This window comes from Leptopilina heterotoma, unplaced genomic scaffold (assembly GCF_015476425.1).
Source record: "Leptopilina heterotoma isolate Lh14 unplaced genomic scaffold, ASM1547642v1 Lhet_228, whole genome shotgun sequence".
NCBI lineage: Eukaryota > Metazoa > Arthropoda > Insecta > Hymenoptera > Figitidae > Leptopilina > Leptopilina heterotoma.
The window spans coordinates 2,998,248-3,018,361 of NW_025110946.1; the positions used below are offsets into that span (position 1 = coordinate 2,998,248).

General features: G+C 28.4%; 1 protein-coding gene across 1 annotated transcript; it reads right to left on the minus strand.

Moving 5' to 3' along the window:
* Positions 1-4,402: 4,402 nt before the first annotated feature.
* LOC122502377 (TBC1 domain family member 5 homolog A-like) lies at positions 4,403-5,632 on the minus strand. Its single transcript, XM_043612397.1, has one exon. The coding sequence runs from the start codon at positions 5,630-5,632 to the stop codon at positions 4,403-4,405; it is 1,230 nt and encodes a 409-aa protein (XP_043468332.1).
* Between the last annotated feature and the right edge of the window lie 14,482 nt (positions 5,633-20,114).

Genomic DNA, 20,114 nt, shown 5'->3' on the forward strand with positions numbered 1-20,114 from the left:
TACCCTAATAAGTGTGCGTACCAAATATAAAGTGATTTCATTAATATTTGTCAAAGATACGACGATTTATGTTACAAAATTTAATTAAATTGGTAAAAAAAAATTTTTTAGTTTTTTCCATTTATTATCTACAGTTTTTATCCTATAAAAAAAAGTCAAAGGAAAAAAAGATGCGCATTTCTGTTTTCTACAAAAAAGTATAATTTAAAAATCAAAATTTCGAATTTCAATTTTTTTAACATTTTGGGTCGCTTGACTAGCAATAGCGTGTGCAGTGGAGCGCTCGGCGAATTCTTTTTCCCGGCTCCTCAATTAGAAAAACTCTATTTTTAATTATTCTATTTATTTATTTCTATTTTTAATTATTGAATTAAGAAAACATTTTGAAAATAATTGAATTCTTGTGGTGAATATAATTGAATTATTGTTATTTATAGAAAGAATGGAACTTTTACAGTGAATTTTATTAAAATTCCTGAAATTAATTTAATTTTATCGAAGAATTTTGCTATTCATTTTTAAAGATATATTAAAATGTTGACAGTTTTTTTTATATTTTTTAAAAATAATTGAATTTTTGTGAAGAATTTCATTACTTTTTAAAAACATTGAATTGTTTTTTTTAGAATTTTATGGAAATTTATAATAATAGTTGAATTATTGTGAAGAATATTTTTTAAAAAAAATATTCAAAAGAATTTAATAAATCTGAAGAATGTTTCTATTTATGGAAATAATTGAATTCTTGAGAAGAATTTTTTTACAGTTTCTAGAAATAATTGAATTCTTTCGACGAATTTTAATAAAATTTTTAAGAATAATTACATTTTTCAAGTTTTACTATTTATGAAAATAATTGAATGTAATGCGAAGAAATTTTTAAAAATAAAATTATAATTACAGTGACTAAATTCCCTGGATTATTTTGGAAAAATTTAAATAAAATTCTTTAAAGGAAGTAAATTATTTTCAATAGATTGTAAAGAAATGTCAATCATATAAAAAATTTTCTATCATTTGTTTATAATAATTCAATTATCTTGAAACAACAGAATTAAAAAATTTAAAAAATCTTATTTTTTAAAATTTTCAAAAAAACTTTACAAAAATTTAAATTTATTAAAAATTTTAAAGTGTTTTTCTTTTTTTAAATTAACTAATAAAAATTTTAATTATGTATTAATCTTCGCACCAAGAAACATGAATACATTAGAATGTGACTCCTTATAAAATTTAATTATTTATCGATTATTAAATTAAAATAGGGGAGACTGGGGTAAACCCGCGCACAGGGTAAACCCGCTTACTAGCGATTTGACGCTATGAACTCAACTTAAGATGGAAATATTGGAACTGTGAATAGTACTTAACATTCAACTTATATTAACGAACTTTCGTTTAGTTTCATGAATTCAACATAGAATCAGAGACGATCAAATGTTTTTAGAGGTGTCAGAAAAAAAACGTATTTTGGATTTTTAAGTTTTTCGATCATTAATTTTGAGTATTAATTTATCTGGCAAATTTTTTTTGTTGACATTGGATGTCCTTCTTCGAAGTACATATATAGTTTTGTCTTATTTTAAAAAGATTTAATTAAATTTATTCTGAAATGTGAGGAATACATCCATAGTTGTAATTCATGAAATCTATGTTCATTATTTATTAAACCAATTTGTTGTTTATAGAATTGTTTATATAACTTATAAATTATCAATAATAAATCATACTTAAGACGAAAATAAGACGAACTTTAATATTTAAAAAATAAAACGATTCCGTCTTGAAAAGATAAAGTGAGCGGGTTTACCCTGGAAAATTGTGATTTTGAAATTTGGTATATGTTTATTAAAAAGTTTCTCTAAGTAAAACTAAAAAAGATAAATCAAAAACTCTTTTTTATTTTTTTAGTAGAAATCATAAGCTTTCAAATGATATAAATTAACTTGGATTTAGAGAATAATTTCCTAGATTTTAGCCGATCTGAAAAAAAGTGAGCGGGTTTACCCCAGTCTCCCCTACTTTGAAAATTCGATTTGTTAAAAGTTTTTAATGAAATTCTTTAATAAATGTTACTATTTTCAGTTGTATTTCACGAATTTTCTTATAATTCGATAATTTTTTTTAATTATTTATTTACAAACTATATTTAAATCAGTGACTGATTTTTTACTATCAAATTAATTGTTTTTAACTATTTAAATTTTATTTTAAATTTAGAGAACAGTATAAATATCTACAAAAATTGAAATAAAAAGCGATTTTTTGAACACAAATTAAAATAATAAAATTTTTTCTAATTTGGTGAGAAAATTCCTGGTTTGGAATAAAATTTCTGGCATATTCCCGGTTTTTCACGGTCAATATATGTATGTATACGACTTTTTTTTTGTCACCGAGGCTACTATTTCCAGCTTTTTTTTGGTCATCTAGGCTACTATTTCCTACTTTTTTTTGTCGTCGAGGCTACTTTTTCCTACTTTTTTTAAACTCATAATTGAGTGCGAAGCCTGTTAACTGTATCGAAAGTAATTTTCGATAACTTTGAGGCTTATTTGTTTTAGTGCTGTGTTGTATTAAAGAATGCTCTTAAAGTATTATTTGCAGATATTTGCATTTTATGAAATAGTCAGAAGCATAATTTGATTAGAGCGTAAATGTCATTTGTTTTATTAGTGATTCAGCTTCATATTTCGGTGGTTATTCAATAAATATGTATTCGATATTTCCTTGTAAAAGATAAAGTGAAATGTAAGACTTTTAATGTTAATATTTTTATTAAACATTTTTAGGCAAGAATTTAATATAATCTGATGTGAATAGAGAAAAATCCTTAATGAATATTATTTTATAAGGACAAATGTTTTAAATAAGTTGTAATTTGAGTTTATTTGTCAATACTGCTAAAAATTGGAATCTAGTTTTACCCTTTCTTTTTTAACATTAATGTTTTTATGAAGTAAGGTTCATGTTTATCTATAGAAGCAAACCGAATATTTACAAGTAATTTTATTTATATTGTTAATTTTTTATGCTGTGATCTTTTTTTCTGACAAACGATATTCAATAAAATTTACCTATTATATAACACTTACAACATTTAAAATCTATAAAATTTTACCAAAAAACCCTATTTCTGATATAGTAAACATTTATAAAGCATGCATATTTTGTAGTTATACCTATGTATTTATTTTCCGTTACTATGTGCGTCACTTAATAACTCTAAGTGCATCCCTTGTAACATTGAGAAAAACCCATTTAAACTCTATATTAGAGCTGTGCAAAATAATTCGAACCGAACTGTTCGAATTTTTTCACCTAGTTCGAATGTCGAAAATTTGACATTCGAACTAGCCTAGTTCGAATGTCGAAAAACCGACATTCGAACTAGCCCAGTTCGGATGTCGAATATTCGACATTCGAGTTACTACAAAATTCGAACCGAACCGAGTTGTGTTCGGTTTTAGTACGCTAAAATGTCGAATTCTAAAATTCGACATTTCAGTCGCTCAGTTCGAATGTCGAATATTCGACATTCGAACTAGCCCAGTTCGGATGTCGAATATTCGACATTCGAACTAGCCCAGTTCGGATGTCGAATATTCGACATTCGACATTTCGGCGCCCCAAACCGAACAAAACTCGGTTCGGTTCGAATTTTGCACAGCTCTATTCTATATCCCATTTAATGAAGCAATAAGTAAAATAAGCTATGATACACTTTTTTCTATGTTCTATGTTTACTATTATGTTTTTTATATGTACCCTTTATTTTTAATTAAACGATTATTATATAGTTCGTTTATGATATTTATAGCAAAATAAAAAAATTGAAGCTTTCTTATGCTTAACCGAAACCCAACCTGTTGGAGCTAAGTTTTGTTTCTAGTATTTTTGGTGTTTTGCTTCATAACATTTTATTTTCTTGAAAATAATATGCACATTTAACTTGTCCTTTAAATTTCGACTAAGATTCATCCTTTTGTATTGGACCAAATGAATTTATTTTTCCTCAATAATTGCTTTCACTAAAATAATCCATTTTCATCCTCTGACATCAACTTTTGAATTTCAGGTTGACAAAAATGTTCTTCTGTATGCATGGCAATAATCCTGTTGTGCAAAAATTTTGCTGAGTAAGAGTGTTTAATGTCATTGTCTTCTTTTTCTTCTCCATGTTTATAGTACCTGTTTTCTTTTCGAATTTGTATACTTCTTCATTTTTATTTCGTTTTTTCTATTATTGAATATGAACTATCTATGACTGTGATATTCTTAGGATTAGTCTGTTCATTATTTAAAAGTTCTTCACTCTTCTCAATTATTTGTTTATTTCTTTTTTGATATGATTTTATTTCATTTAGTTCATGGATAACTTTAGATTTCAAAATATAATTTTTTAGTAAGAAGTTTCCTTATGAGGATAGGTATAATTTTTTAATTGGTTTCTTTTCTCTAACTCCTTTGCAGATTTGCTTCTTTTCGAATCAGTATTTTCTGAAGTCTCCTCTTTATTTTTTTTACCGCCTTCAAACATTTTGTTGTCCAGAAAATAATTTTGGTTTTTCACTTTCATCAAATCCACTTTTATAATACAATCCCTGATTCTATCTACTACTTTATTGTCTGGAAGTTTTTTATTGATACTGATATTCTCTTCGGTAGTATCTATAATGAGATTCATATACAACGCCGTTTGTTCTTTTTCTGAAGGTTCCTCTGGATTATGATTTACTTTCTCGTCACTTGATTTTTCGTCTTCTGTTTGAAGATGTGGTTCAGTTACGGAGTGTGATTCATTATGATCCAATTGTTTCTTATCCTTTAAAAGGTTTTGGTTTCTGGTCGAATCCTTAAATATAATTGGTGGTATTATGAAATCATGATCATATGTTTTTTTACTTTTAGATCTGGTTTCTATGAAATCATTTGTTTCAAAATTGTCATTTACAAAATGTGGTTTCTCACAGTTCATATACGATTTATCATAGTTAGTGCATCTATACTCTCTATGTTCCTCTCTTCCGTAATCATCCTGTATGTTGTTGTATCTTCTACATTCGTCTCTGAGAAAAAAACTTTCTTCTTCTTCGATAAATCTGTGCTGTAAATTTCTGGATTCAATGTTATATTCTTGCAAATTCTGATCCCTGTTGTAAAAATTTTCTCTTCCATAACCTTCCGATGTCATGTCAATATTTTGACAATGTTCGTCAAAATTCGTGTTCCTATTTTGGTTATTAAATTCATTATGACCATGATGCCTTCTATCAAATCGTTGCCTTTTTCGTTGGTTCCCTCTTCGCCGCTGTGGGTTACTTGGTTGTCCATATGTATTCGATGCATCTAGTTCATACACGTTACGTTGGTTTTTCGCATCTTGGTGCATGTACCGATTCTCATAATTTATTTGTGGTTTAATGTAATTAAAGTAATTAAAATCTCGATCATAATCACTTTCTTTTATCCTGTGACCATCCTGCCTAATGTTATAATTATTTTGGTATTGATTTGTGTAGCATTGATCTCTAACATTATTTTTATGATTTCTTACTTCAAAATTATACCCCTCCGATTTCCATCTCTCTATGCGGTCTTCCCGTAACATTACTTCATACACTGATATCATTTTGCTTTAATATATTTAAAACATAAGCAATGAATAGTTATTGATTTGTTTAACTAATATTTAAATGGAACTGTTTCATAATGTTTATAATAGAAATGGTTAATGCTAAATAAATACTTAATAAAAATAAATTTTTTGCATTTTTTATACTGTATCAATTTATGAATTGTTTTTTGAATTTAAAGAAACATTTAACTAAGAAAAATATATATTTATCAATTTTATTCAAAATAATTTCAAATAAATACTAATTTATTAAATTTTTTTAAAATAAAAAATGACACCAGTTTTGTTAGAGATAAATTTATATATATTGTTCCCTTTAATTCTTGCTGGTTATGACCAACCTTTACTTTAAAATTCTACCCCGTTTAACTCGTCAGCATTCTTCCTCAATCTCGAAATTATTTTATATTTTTTTGATGGCTTAAGGTATATTTATCTCAATTTATGCCAATAATTGTTATTCATTAATATTTAGTAAATTGATTTTTATAAGTCAAAAAAATTTATTTGGTTTTCTTATTTAAAACTTAAATATTTATTTTAAAAAAAAATTTTTAATTTTTTTTATAATGAACAATTTACTTATTTTATTTATATTCAATCCTTATATTAAAAAATATTTACTTAGAAAAATAACTATTTTCAACCTGTATAAATTTTTATACTTTCAATAAAATATAAAAAAAAATCCCACCGCTGCCACCAGTTTATTAAGTATGAATTCGATTATTCTGATTAATATTATTAAAGAAAATGTATATATTAAGCGAATTCAGGCTTAACTGTATCGAAAGTAATTTTCGATAAGTTAAATTAAAAGACTTAATATTTATTCAACCCAAGATAAACGTTAAATTCTTCAAAAAATAATTATTATTTTTGAAAAGTAGAGGATCCCCTTTTTAAGTGTACTATTAATTCAGTACCTCCGATTAGACGGTATTTTATATTGAAAAGACATAAAAAGGAAAAGATTGTAATTAGTTGTAGACTGTAATGAGACACTTCAGTTATATGAGTAGTATAAATATAAGTAAATTTATTTAATTCATAAAACTTAAAAATTAATAGAAAAATCGTACAATAAAGAAATGTAAACTACTGAAATGGTATTTCAATAGTGAAAATTAAAAATTTAATGATTATAAGTAAAATTTCTTAAATAAAATAATAAAATAGAATTTTGACAATAAGAAGTATAATTTCAGTGCAAGTTAAAGTATAAGAAATTCAAAATAAGGTCAATTGAGTACAAATGTACTGAGATATACACCTCAATATGAAAAAGGCTCAGCTGACTCAAGGCCAAGGTTAAGAGAGAGAAAAGAAAATTTAATATTTTAAAAGTATAAAATTAATTTTGAATTAGAATAAATATTATAAAAATAAATTTTAAAAATTTAACATAATGTTAATTTTCTATTTAAACTGTATATTTTGTTTTATATAAATAATATTATTTTTGTTAATTAAATTATTAAATTATTTAATGGAGATAAGTTATAATAAATAAAGTAATAGTAAAATTTATATCAATAAATAGCTAAAAATTAGTAGATATTATTAGGAAAATTTAAAATAATTATAAGTTTATTATTTAAAGAATTATTTAAATTAAAAGAAATAAAATAAATTCATAGAGAAAAGTGATTGACAGCTAAACAATGGCATTGTTCTCGGAAAACATTAGACACGTTGGCGACCAGAAAGAGAGAAAATAGATCTCTATCCTCATTTGAAAATTTAAATACTATTGGCGAGAAAAATTAGACGCTTTCCAAAAAGCAAAGACTGGGACAAAATTGGCGGTAAGAAATGCATGGCAAAAATTAGCGTTCCTAAAGGGTAGGGGAAAGCTCTGAATTAGTCAATCAAACGAAAGAGTTTTACGTACACTAATCTAGATTTTGAAATTTACACAAAAATTGTGAATCTGGGGGTGGATATATCGTGACTATATAAACTCTGATACACAGTAAAAAGTAAATCTTAATTTAAGAGCTGCCTTAAATTCAACACTGTCTGCTATAATGTTAAAGGATACGAAAAACGTGCGTAAATTCAACACTGACTGTCTTAAAAATGTTGCATCTTAATTTGAGGCAGCTTTCGTGCCTTAAAATAAGATTTTCTTTTTACTGTGTAATGAAAGCGTCGCTCTCTCATTTTGAAAGCAATTAACAAAGGTAATACACTTAGGGCCAGTTTTACTAACTCCGATTAAAAGTTAATCAATGATTAAATCCTTAACAGACCAATCATGGGCGGTTAAAATGACTTTAATCGTTGATTAACTTTTAATCGGAGTTGGTGAAACTGGCCTTTATATTAATATCCAGGGGCTATTGAGAAATCTTTGTTCCACCTGGAGTATATATTTTTTACACTACATTTATACACATAACACAATTAGTACAGGGGCTATTGAGAAATCTTTGTTCCACCTGTACTATAAAAACAATGTACAATTAGTTTGTCCTAATAAATAATATAATTATTAATCATTAAATAACACAGGCACAAAAAAAAAGTCAAAACCCAGAGGTCACACCCCCCTATTCCCATGTTTTTTAGGTCGCTAAAACCAAATATGATCATGAAAAATTTTTTTCATCGGCCATTTTCCCGCTACCATCCCCTTACACCTGCTCCCGGGGGTTGGAATTTCAGTTTAAAAAAAGTCGAGTAGGGTGTCTATTCCTATGTTTTTTGGGTCGCTAAAACCAAAAAAGACTACCAAAAATAAATTCTTCCCTACCTTAACCCCCTACAACCCTTTTAACACCCCTAGCGTAGGGATTGAAATTCGAATTTTCACGAAAAATCGAGTGCGGTGTCTAAACCTGCGTTTTTTGGGTCGCTGAAACCAAAAAAGACTACCAAAAACAAATTCTTCTCTCCCTTAACCTCCTACAACTCCCTTAACACTCCTTGAGTAGAGGTTGCAATTTAAATTTTGACTTAAAGTCGAGTCACCCCTGGGGGTGTTAAAGGGGTTGTAGGGGGTTGAGGGTGAAAAGGATTTGATTTTGATAGTCTTTTTTGGTTTCAGCGACCCAAAAAACGTAGGTTTAGACACCGCACTCGACTTTTCGTGAAAATTCTAATTTCAATCCCCACGCTAGGGGTGTTAAAAAGGTTATAGGGGGTTAAGGGAGGGAAGAATTTGTTTTTGGTAGTCTTTTTTGGTTTTAGCGACCCAAAAAACATAGGAATAGACACGCTACTCTACTTTTTTTTAAATTGAAATTCCAACCCCCGGGAGCAGGTGTAAGGGGGTGGTAGCGGAAAAATGGCCGATGAAAAAAAATTTTCATGGTCATATTCGGTTTCAGCGACCCCAAAAACATGGGGATAGGGGGGTGTGGCCTAAGGGTTTTGACTTTTTTATTTTTTTGTGTGCCTGTGTTATTTAACTTCATTCTTGCTCAAATCAACTGAAAAACCGATTTACTTTTATTGGCAATAGTCTATTTCATTATTTTTCATTGATTTGAACCAAAAATCGTCCTCTAAGCAGTTCTAAGCAATTCTTGAGCGATTTTGCTTGAAAACTGATTTTATACATTTGCCAGGGCATCTATAATATTTTTTAATTGAAGACAAATAATTTTTTATAACAATTTTTACTAATTATTCATAATTTTTAGCTCAATGTAATAGTACGTGACAAATCCATAGAGATGGCAGCATTAATATTGTTTCAAAATGAAAAAAGTTATTTTTTATCATTTTGAAGTCGAATTTAGAAAAAACATGAGATTTTTCGTAAAAAATGAGTGTGATTACATATTTGACAAACATTTTACATTTAAAACGAATCTGCTAAATATTGGAAAAAATATCCGTTCTTATCATCACTTGTAACAACTGCACAACAGGTAAATTTTTTACAATAAATCACTTTATTAAAAAAGTATTAGAGATGTGCAAAAAGCTCAAAATGTCGAGCCGAGCCAAGCCGAAATTTTCTTGAGCCGAGCCGAGCCAAGCCCAATCACTGCAAAAAGAGGTGTCTTGGGTGGAGACGTTTTTGGTGTCTTAGACACCAAAAATGTCTCCAATCAAGACACCTCTTTTTGCAGTGAAGCCGGCTCGATGTATCGAATACTCGATTAAATTAAAGCACTCAATTGAATTCGAGTACTCGAAGTCACTCGAGTGCTTGAGTGAAATCAAGTACTCGAAAAATTCGAGTACTCGAATGGATTCGAGCTTTTGACTTACTAAAAAAACTATTAATAAGTTGAAAATTTCGAATTTATTCGAATTACTGAATAAATAAAGTAAAGAAATCTTTAATTTCAAAGTGTATTTCTATTTGCTAAATATAATATATGCAAAAAATATATGAATTTTCTCTAAAACTCAAATTTACTCAAAAGCTCGAAAAAATTCGAGTACTCGAATTAAATTGAGTACTTGAATTCCCTCGAGTACTCGAATTAACTCGAGTACTTGAAACGTTCGAGTACTCGAAACTATTCGAGCTTTGTACACAGCTCGGCTCGAACTCGAACTGATTAGGCTCGGCTCGGCTCGGCTCGAAAAATGAAAAGCTCGAAAAAGCTCGATCGAGTAGCCTCAAGCTTTTTGCACAACTCTAAAAAGTATACACTAAATATGGACAACCAAGGCAGTTTTTTGAAGCTTAATCCTCATAGAATTGATATTCAAAAATTTACTTTGTTAAGTATAAAGATCTATTAATTATTTAAAAAATACCAAACAGAGAAATATTTACTTTTAGCCTCTAAAATCCAATGTCCCTACTTTTTACTTGTAAAGCTTGCATATAATTTTTAAACATATTGCAGCAAGTTCGTACATAAAAACTAAACATTTTTCCCTTTTGAACTCCATCTCTATAATTCACTGTTTCTGAGATATTCCATTTGTAACAACTGCACAGCGTAACAACCGCACCTATTCTCCCCTACTTAATATTTTGATTTTTACTTTTGTCATGTATTATTGGGTGAAATATCCATTAATGACTTTTATTTAAAATTTTTTATGTTTATGTTAGATACTTAAGAAATATTAAAGAAAAACAAATTAAAAATGTCTAAGAACAAAATATTTGATCTAATTGACACCAGAAATGGAAATCTTTTTGTAGGTTGAGTCGAAAGTTGCAATCAAACGACATTGATTAAAGATTGGATTCAGTGTAGTATTTGAAATTTTTGGCTACATGAAAACAGCACTGAATCCCATGATAAATGTTTAAAATGTGACCAGAATAAAAGAAAATTAATTTGAATGATTTAAAATTAAGCTTAAGATAGAAGTAAAAAATTATAAGTATTGGCCATCTCTCCCGGGCATTCCGGGAGAGATGGCCAAATGCACTTTTTAGAAAATGTAAATTTTGAGATTGTTTCTTTGAAAATATTTTATTTTATTTGTCGTTACTCTCACTCGGACTTACCCTATTCTAAGTAATGTAACAGTGACATTGAATAGTAATATTATTGGGCTGTTGCAATAGTGTTACAGTAATGGCACTTAATATTACACAATAAGGTCACAGTAATGTTACAAACAAAGATCGCAAGATTCTGTATAAGAAGAATTTTATAAACTTTACTTAATATTACCGTAATATCACCATCAGACGGACATTTTAATATTACAGTAATATTATGTGCTACTTGGGTTGTAATTATAAGTATTTGCATAATTATACTAGTAAAAAAACGAGTAATTCCTCTTAAATGATCTCTTGTATTTTGACAAATTACTTAATCAGTTATAATAAATTCATTGAATTTATTCATAAAATTATGAATTTTACGGTAAATAAAATTGCAGTGGCGTTAAATTTAAGCACTCACAGGAAAAATATTATACGTGTTGAATTGTATTGAGTAATGTAATCAGTAATTCAAAATAAAGTCACGTGTACCGTAATTGATTCCATTGGAAATCGAAGTGAACTGTCTCGTTTACATTTCTCCTCTTGATGCAAATGAGGACTGAGATTTTTCAGTTTATAGAGAAGAAGGGGAAAGGGACGGGGTTATAAAACACTTTGCTGAATGAAGAAGAATACTGTAGTGGTATTATTGTTGTTGGCGTAAAAAAACAAAATAGCAAAACTTTCTGTGTTGCGTGTTGGATTTAAAATCGTGGTTTGCAGTAAATTCCTCACTGACGCTATTGGGACTATCGAGAAAAGCTCAAATTCAAAGAAAATCCCGACTCTGTCGGAAGAGCTTTCGGCTCTTTGATTTACCGCTTTTGCCTCCGGGGGCCTCTTCCTTTTTACTCCTACCCTCTATCTAGCGCCTCTTTCTCTCGCACCGTGCACTTTCTCTTTTACTCGTTGCCGTATTGCAGAGTGGTGGACGGTTTGCGGCTTCCACATGAATAACTCAAGACTCCGACGCCTATATATGGCAATACAGGTACTCCAGCTGTTCGTACACTAAGTATTATGCATCATCATACATTCATAAGCTCCTGATAATGTAAATTATTTGACAATACTGTTTCACCGAGCAAAAAAATTCAGTAAAAGATTTTGAAAAAAACATTCTATTTAATTTATGCAAATTTTTCTCCGACATTCATGTCTCAAAATATAAGTATTTACATACATTTTGCAAAAATGAATAAGGGGGAAATTTTTGTTTTTATTTTTGTTGTGTTTCGTCTCTGTTTATTATTCACTACCTAATTTTTGTAAGGAACTTATGGAGTTCAATTCTTTTGCATATTGTTAGTTAGTATTTGAAGAGGATTCTGTAAAATTTTTTTTTAAAAATATTAAAATTTATGACGCTGACGAAGTATTTTCGAAGACGATTTCTAAAAAACATGATTTGCTGTGAACATCATCATTAATTAGCGTATTAGCTGAAATCAAAAAATGAAGTGCATTTGGTTGTAAGAATAATTATTTGTTAAAAATAATTTTTGTGTTAAAAAAGTGTACCAAATCTTGTCAAGATTGGTACAATGGTTTTCGAGTAAAGATGTTCACTGACTTTAAAAATGGTCATTTTGGAAAAAACTTGTTCAAATTTTAAGGATCAAATGCACAATACTTGAAGTTTGGAATTATTTTTAAATGTTAAAACGCAATTTAAGAAATGTAACAATAGAAATTTCTTATGGCTCTGGAATCGCTTTTTCAAATGGGATATCTAACAATATTTCCAAAAATTAACAAATTACAGATGTTTACAAACAATTTTTGCATTAATATTTTAATGTCTACACTCTAAATCTGAATCAGTGAAAATTTCACTGATTTCAATTCAGTGGCCCAGTTTTCTTTAATTCATCAGTCGGATTTCACTGAGAATCAGTAAAAACCACTGATTGTCAGTGAAATTCCACTGATTCATCAAAGAAACCTGGGCCACTGAATTGAAATCAGTGAAATTTTCACTGATTCAGATTTAGAGTGTATATTTTGACAATCCCATAGTACGTATATTGTCATATTTAACGTGAAAAATAAAATATGTTATTAATATTAGTAAACATTTTATATATATATATATATATATATATATATATATATATATATATATATATATATATATATATATATATATATATATATATTCCTAATTTTTGATTTTTTTTTGTATTATTTTTATAGACTCCCAAATGAGAAAATTATTTAGATTTCAAAAAGTTGCAGCAAATTTTTATTAAAAACAACTTGTCTTATGTATTTTTTTTATTATTTTTCTACAATTTGAATAATAAACTCAGACGTTAAAGATTGATTTATTAAATTTAGAAAAAAATTGACAATATTAACTCAATATATTTTAACGATACAAAAGTAATTTTATAACTTTATTTGAAACATTAGTACTATAAAGTTGTCAGACTTGTTGTATATCATTTAGTGAGAAATACAATTTAAAAATGAAAAACTTTTACTAAAATTTCCCTGTAGGAATTATTTATCTTCCAACATTGTCCAATAATTGTTAAAAACTTAAAGTAAAGTTCTATTTAGAAGTTTCAAATATCAATACAAAGTTTTTATTCAAAGCTTTATACATTCTGAGAACAATATTTTACAAACTTTAAAATGTTTCAGTTATTTGAAGAGTTTAATGAAATTATTGAAATTAGTTAAAAAAAATTGGTTAGTTTTTGTTTAAATTGCAACATATCAAATGATATTAATTAGTAAAATAGTAAAAAGTGGCCACTTTTTTGGCCCCAAGGTGGCCACCATGCGTTTTTATGTAAAATCACTTTTGAATTGTTTTACTATGTAATATTTATCAAAATATATTATGGAAAATTTAAATTTTATCAATTTGGAAAATTTTATGATGAATAATAAAATAATTTAGTTTTTATTGTATAAAATAGGATAAATAATTAACAAAATTTTATAATTGCTTTTTATAATCAAAAAACAGAGTTTGCAACTGATTCTGATCCAATATGGCGGAATATTTTTTTTAAATTTATCGGATTCGATTAATATTCCTTACCCAGAGGTATTTAGGGTCGCTGATTACAAATCTGAAGTCCAATTTTTGAAATTCAAAATTGCGGATCCAATATAACAAAAACAAAAAAAATATCAGAAAAATTTCAAAAGAAAGAACTTAAGAAAATCAGAGAATGAAACACTCTAAAAATATCCTATGTATTCGATTTAAATGCAAATAATTAATAACATATACTCTGCAACGCGTCTTATTAGTGAGACATTCGAAGTCTTGCTACCTTGCGGACAAATATTGAACTATAAAATAAACGACGTGAATTTTTTAATATGAGGAAATATTTGCAAAGAATAGAAAAACGAATTACGTTAAATTAACATAAAAAGTCAGTGAGAGAAGCAGGCCCAATGCGCCTACATCTAAGGCATCGTGGCCTACATCGTGGCATAAAAGGATAAAAAGAATAAATAAATAATAAAACCAATCTTAAACCCCATGGACATTAGTAATTATTAATAAATAGAAAAGTATCATAGAAATTAATAAATATTACTTTTACTCAACATCTAGTAGTTTTTTTTGTTACCATAGCAACCGTTTCTACGATAACCATTACCATAGCAACGGTTGCCATGGTAGCCATTACTATAGCAACAGTTGCCATGGTAAACATTACTATAGCAACCGTTGCCATGGTAACCATTACTATTGCAACCGTTGACATGGTAACCATTACTATAGCAACCATTACCATAACAACCAACCGTTCCCATGGCAACCATTACCATAGCAACAGTTGCCATGGCAACGGTTGCTAGGGAAAACTACAGACGGACACCGAAGTCTCGCTATAAGGGTTTCGGCCCTTGGCCACGAAACGCTAAAAATAATTAATTCAACTATTTCAAATAGAAATATTTTCTATTAAAAACTAATCTTAATTTTTCGATTATTCAGTATATAAATATTTAAAAGTAAATGAACAGTAAACTATAATTTTCGAATATAAAAAATAGTGTTTGTAACCCCCGAGTAAGAAATATTAATGGAATCCGATAAATTAAAAAAAAAATATTCCGCCATATTGGATCCGCCATTTTGAATTTTTGAAAACTAAGTACAGATTCGTAACCCCCTGATCTACGAGAAAATAACCGTTAAAATTTGTCTCATAAATGTGTCCGTCCCGTCCTTAAAGGGTTAAATTGATGTTTGCAACTATTTTTTTAATTTTTCAGTGAATTTTTGATCGGTGGCCAGTGGCCACTTTGGGGCCACTTTTCTTTAAATCAAAATTTCAGCTGTTTTTCCAAAGTCGACTAAGTTTTATTTTCCTTAGTAAAATAAAATTGTTTTCTAAAAATTTAGCTAAAGAGATATAGTTTCAGGGCATATATTATTAATTATGTTATATAATATCGTTTAAGAATTACAGTCATTCAAAAGATGGGTGGCCACCTTGGGGCCCCTTACCCTACAAAAAAGGAAGAGGAAAATTGATGTTAAACTGCAATAAAAAATTGAAGTCAATACAGAGAGGATACAAATAGAAGTTAAAGCGCAAGACAAATTAAATTTTGGAAAAGAAAAAAAATTGTTTTAAAAATCGTTGCTCTTCTTCACATATAAAGGTAAAAGTGACAATATAATCCGAGAAAGTTTATTCAATTGAATTTCACATTTCCTGTGAAATTCCACGTCTGACCCGCGTGTAGATATTCTTCATTCAGACAATTCTTCCTATTCTTTGCTTTTAGTTTCTTCACCGGCAGTTTCAATTTATAAACAGATTCTTCTCTTCTTCCCCTCTCCTAGACCGTTTCTTTTTGCTTTTGCGATGGGTGCTTTTTATTTTCCAATGCTTGCATGATGCCGTTGTTCGACGTAGATCACGTCCGCTAGGTACGTGCCGCACTAAGCAAGCAGTTTCTATGAATGTTTAAGTGGCATCCAGTAGACGCGGAGAGACGAGAACAGGTGGAGAAATAGAAGAAGCAGCAGCAAGCAGGTTGATATCGGTTTCATCGCATCTCACCTTGCATGCATCCTATAGAAAACGGGAATGCGTTAAGCGGCAACTTGAAACTCTCAACAGAAATTCACTACGATTTTCATGTAAAATCCTTTGAAAACTTATCCTTAAATGCAATACCAGCCACAGTATAAAATTTATTGAAGCCTCTTGAGTCCATGTGAATGTATGTTTAACGAAATGTATTTCGTAATGTATTCCTAAACGTTTCTTCATATTTATATCGAATATTTAAAGCTTATTTTCTTTAATGTCAACGCCAAAAAAGCTACAAAAATGTATGATTTTAGTTTTTAATTTTTATTTCAAGCTAATAACAAAATCATTTCATTTTATTACTAGTTTCAAAGTTACTTGAAAACTAATACAAAAAGAAGCGGAGTGACTAAAAATTATTCACTGGAGTTTCTCTTGCGACAGAAATCCATGTAAATAAATTGTATTTTAACTGAAATCGAGTTTAATTGACATTTCATTTAGGTGATTTGTCATTTTATCGAATTGAACTTTGGCTAACTTTGTGTTTGACTGAATTTCCATTCAAAGGATTATGCCAATCTAAACCATTTTAAAAAATAATTTTTTTATTTTAATCTTATTATCATGTATGACAGAAGACTCGTGATTGATGCACTACGTTTATCAGTTTTTCGTTTACTCGCAATGATCACGAATTTCAGATATATGAAGAATATTTAACTAATAGAAAATACTGTATTTGAAAAATAAAATTTTTTAAATCATTAATATAATAAAATGATTTTATTATATCCCTGAGCATGTAATTGAATTTAAACATAAAATCTTGTTTTTTCTATGAATTTAAGAAATTCTAACATCATGATTCCTGGGGGTATTATATGCGAAAAATCAACGAGAGAAAAGTCAATGTGGTCGCATGGGAAATCGCGATACTTGAACATTGAGCCAGTCGATCGAATCATACTATGATCTGCGGGACGACCACTTCGAGTTGCGCAAGTAGGATGCTGCTTGAAAGTCAAGAAGGTTGGGAGATGAGGCCTTACTTTTCTCTCACTAGAAAAGTAATGCCTCTCTACTCTCCAGGGATATTCCAAGATTTACAGTTTTTCAGACATCACTCCCGGCATCAAAAGCAGCTTTAAAAAAAGAAGGAGAAAATCATATTCAAACATTTAAAATCTGTAACATTGACTTTCGTTAATTCAATAAAAAAAATTAACAAGGTTGATACAAGTTAAGGAATTCAGTGAACTTTTAGGGAATTTTATCCAAACTATTGGAAAAAGTTTTAAATTTTTCTAGAATTGATAAAAAAATTATTGTTTTTGTGCCCGTCAATCTTTGAGAATATTAAAAACATTTAATTCTTCTTACTTTTTTTCACCATATAAACTTTAAAATTATAAAGAACTTTAATTTAATTTTAAAATTTTTTTTTAAATTTTTTCTGCTTCTTTTTAAACTTTACAAAAAATAAAAATGAATTTATTTTAAGTAATTTAATTCCCGCCTAGAAAAATCTTTTTAAACTTCTAGACTTCCTAAAAATTTTGACTTTAGGAATCAAACTTGACACAAGCTAAAAAGCATCTAGCATTGTTTTTCTGGTAGGTCAATCTTGAGCAGGTTCTGGTTCAATGTTTCTAAACTCGCTGATCGAGGTCCTGTCAAGGTTCAGAAAATCTTCGGTATTGCGTGTGGGCAATTTATTATTACCTAGTAATAAATTGATTAAGCATGAATCTTTGATTTATATTTTATTTTATGTGTTCAGAAATATTTTAAATTGAATGAAGTCCTATCTATTTTTATTCATTTTGTTTTTATTACACTGCGAAGAAAAACTGTTGGCCCAATAGCACCAATGTTATTGAATTTAATTTTGTTGAGAGTAATTTCTGTATTGAATTAAGAAAATATATGTTAAAATATAATAATTCATAATTTAGAACTAGAAGCATAATAAACAGTCTAATAAAATATGTAAAATGGTAGAGATGAAGGGTTGATACAATTTTATTCAAAAAATATTAGATAGTTTGAAATAATTGTTGCCATTATTTTAAATACAATTTTGTTAAATTATTAAATAGTATTAAGTATATGGAGTGTATAACTCCTTTTTTATTTTAAGCCAAGTATAATAAAGTAAAAGATTTCCGTTTTTTTCTGATGAGGATGCAGAATACTGCATCGAAACGCGTCAAAATTTTGATGTAATTTAAATAAAGTTTAAAGCCATTAGGCCACAAGAAAGAAGGAAATCTTTACTTTATTAAATAGTATTTACAGTTTGTATAGATGTACATTTTAGACGATGAAATATGCTTTTGAATCAATAGCACGTGCTTTTGTTATTACAAAAGATGTATTCGAATACGTTCAAAAACAGATTCTATAGAATTGACAGTGCTATGCTATAGAATTTACAGTGCCATGCTATAAAATTGACAGTACCGTACAGTAAAATTGTAGTCATACACGGAGAAACTTTTAATACCACTAATTCTTAAAACTGGTGAGACATTTTAGTATGTTAGGTTAGATTCAAGGGAAAAACGACATAGGTTATAGAAATTGCTATTGAGACTATCAAAAACACTCATTCAGTATATATTTTACAGTTCTTCATAAGGAAACTAACGAAAATTAGTATGTTGTTTTAGAAAGAAAATAATAATTTTTGCAAAGTTGGGAAAGCCATGAATTAAAAAGAAACACAACAAATTAATTGTCTATAGATACTCATAGAGACGATAGTGATACTTGGATCTGATGGTAGATGGCATTAGTGTATGTCACTGTAACTGTAGGTAAATATATTTAACACGACGTAAGAACCTAACCTATATTATTAACGCACACACGCACACGCAAGTAAAGACACGACGATTGGTCACGGAAACCGAAAGATCGCACGATTCATTAGAAGTACACAGCTGAATCGTCCTTATATATTAAACGAGTGGAAAAATATGTGCCTTCGAGAGAGAGCATTTTTTAAAATAACTTACTAATCAAATTATGTAAATAAGTAAAAGTCGTGAAAAAAATTATGTTATATTGAGGAACAGTTCTTGAATTTAATTTGGCATGAGGAGACATTCACGTTTATTAATAAAAGGTTTTTTTCTTTCATACATGTGTGAATTTCAACTTCGAAAACATTAGGGTTAGTTCGCGACGTCAGGTGATGGACTCGGTGATGCTCGGGCGAAATCGGTTAAGTCCGCCCGCAGTCCTTCCAAAATTGGTATGTTACGTTAGAAATTAGAATGTCTGTTATATATTCTATCTATATGTGGAAAAAAGGTTAGAATTACCGTATTATTTCACAAACAAAAACTAGCATTTTATTCTTTTCTAAAGAAAAATAAGACTATTTCTAATGCAGGTAGTAATTTTTGTACACCGAAGGTTGCTTAATATATAACGAACTTATCATATTTTCGTATTAATGTTGAAATTATTAGCACAATGCACGAAAAATCCTCACATTCTAACGTACTTTTAGAATAAAGATAACCAAATATATTCAATATTAGAAGAAAAAGTTTCTCTGTGTACTTATTTAAATTAAAGATGTTAGGTTTTGTTTTGTTGAAAATGATTTTTTAATATGAAAACATATTTCTAGTATTTAATAGCATTTGCATTTCATATACAAATATCATGTCTTAAACTTAAAAAAAATAATTTATTTAACAATGATAAAAATAAAGATTAAAGAAGATTTATAAAATAAGGTAGTTAGGTAATTAAACATTTTTTTCACTAAATATTTGCTATGCCTACTTAAAAAATTAATTTTTTCTCTCACAAGCGGTGATAATTTCATCAGTTTTGTATATAAGGAAGTTCAAATCAACATTATTTAAATGTCTTATGATTGTATGTATGCATGTGTAATGTTAAATAGTGTGTTAAGTTTATATTGTGATAAATTATGAGTTTAGGTCAAGTTGTGATTTTTTATCTCAAATTGTGTATGCTGTGTGCAAAACTTCAAAAAGTGTATCTTGAA

Bases quoted from the DNA above. Each gene is read 5' to 3' on its own strand.
- LOC122502377 (XM_043612397.1), bottom strand. From the start codon at position 5,632: ATGATATCAGTGTATGAAGTAATGTTACGGGAAGACCGCATAGAGAGA.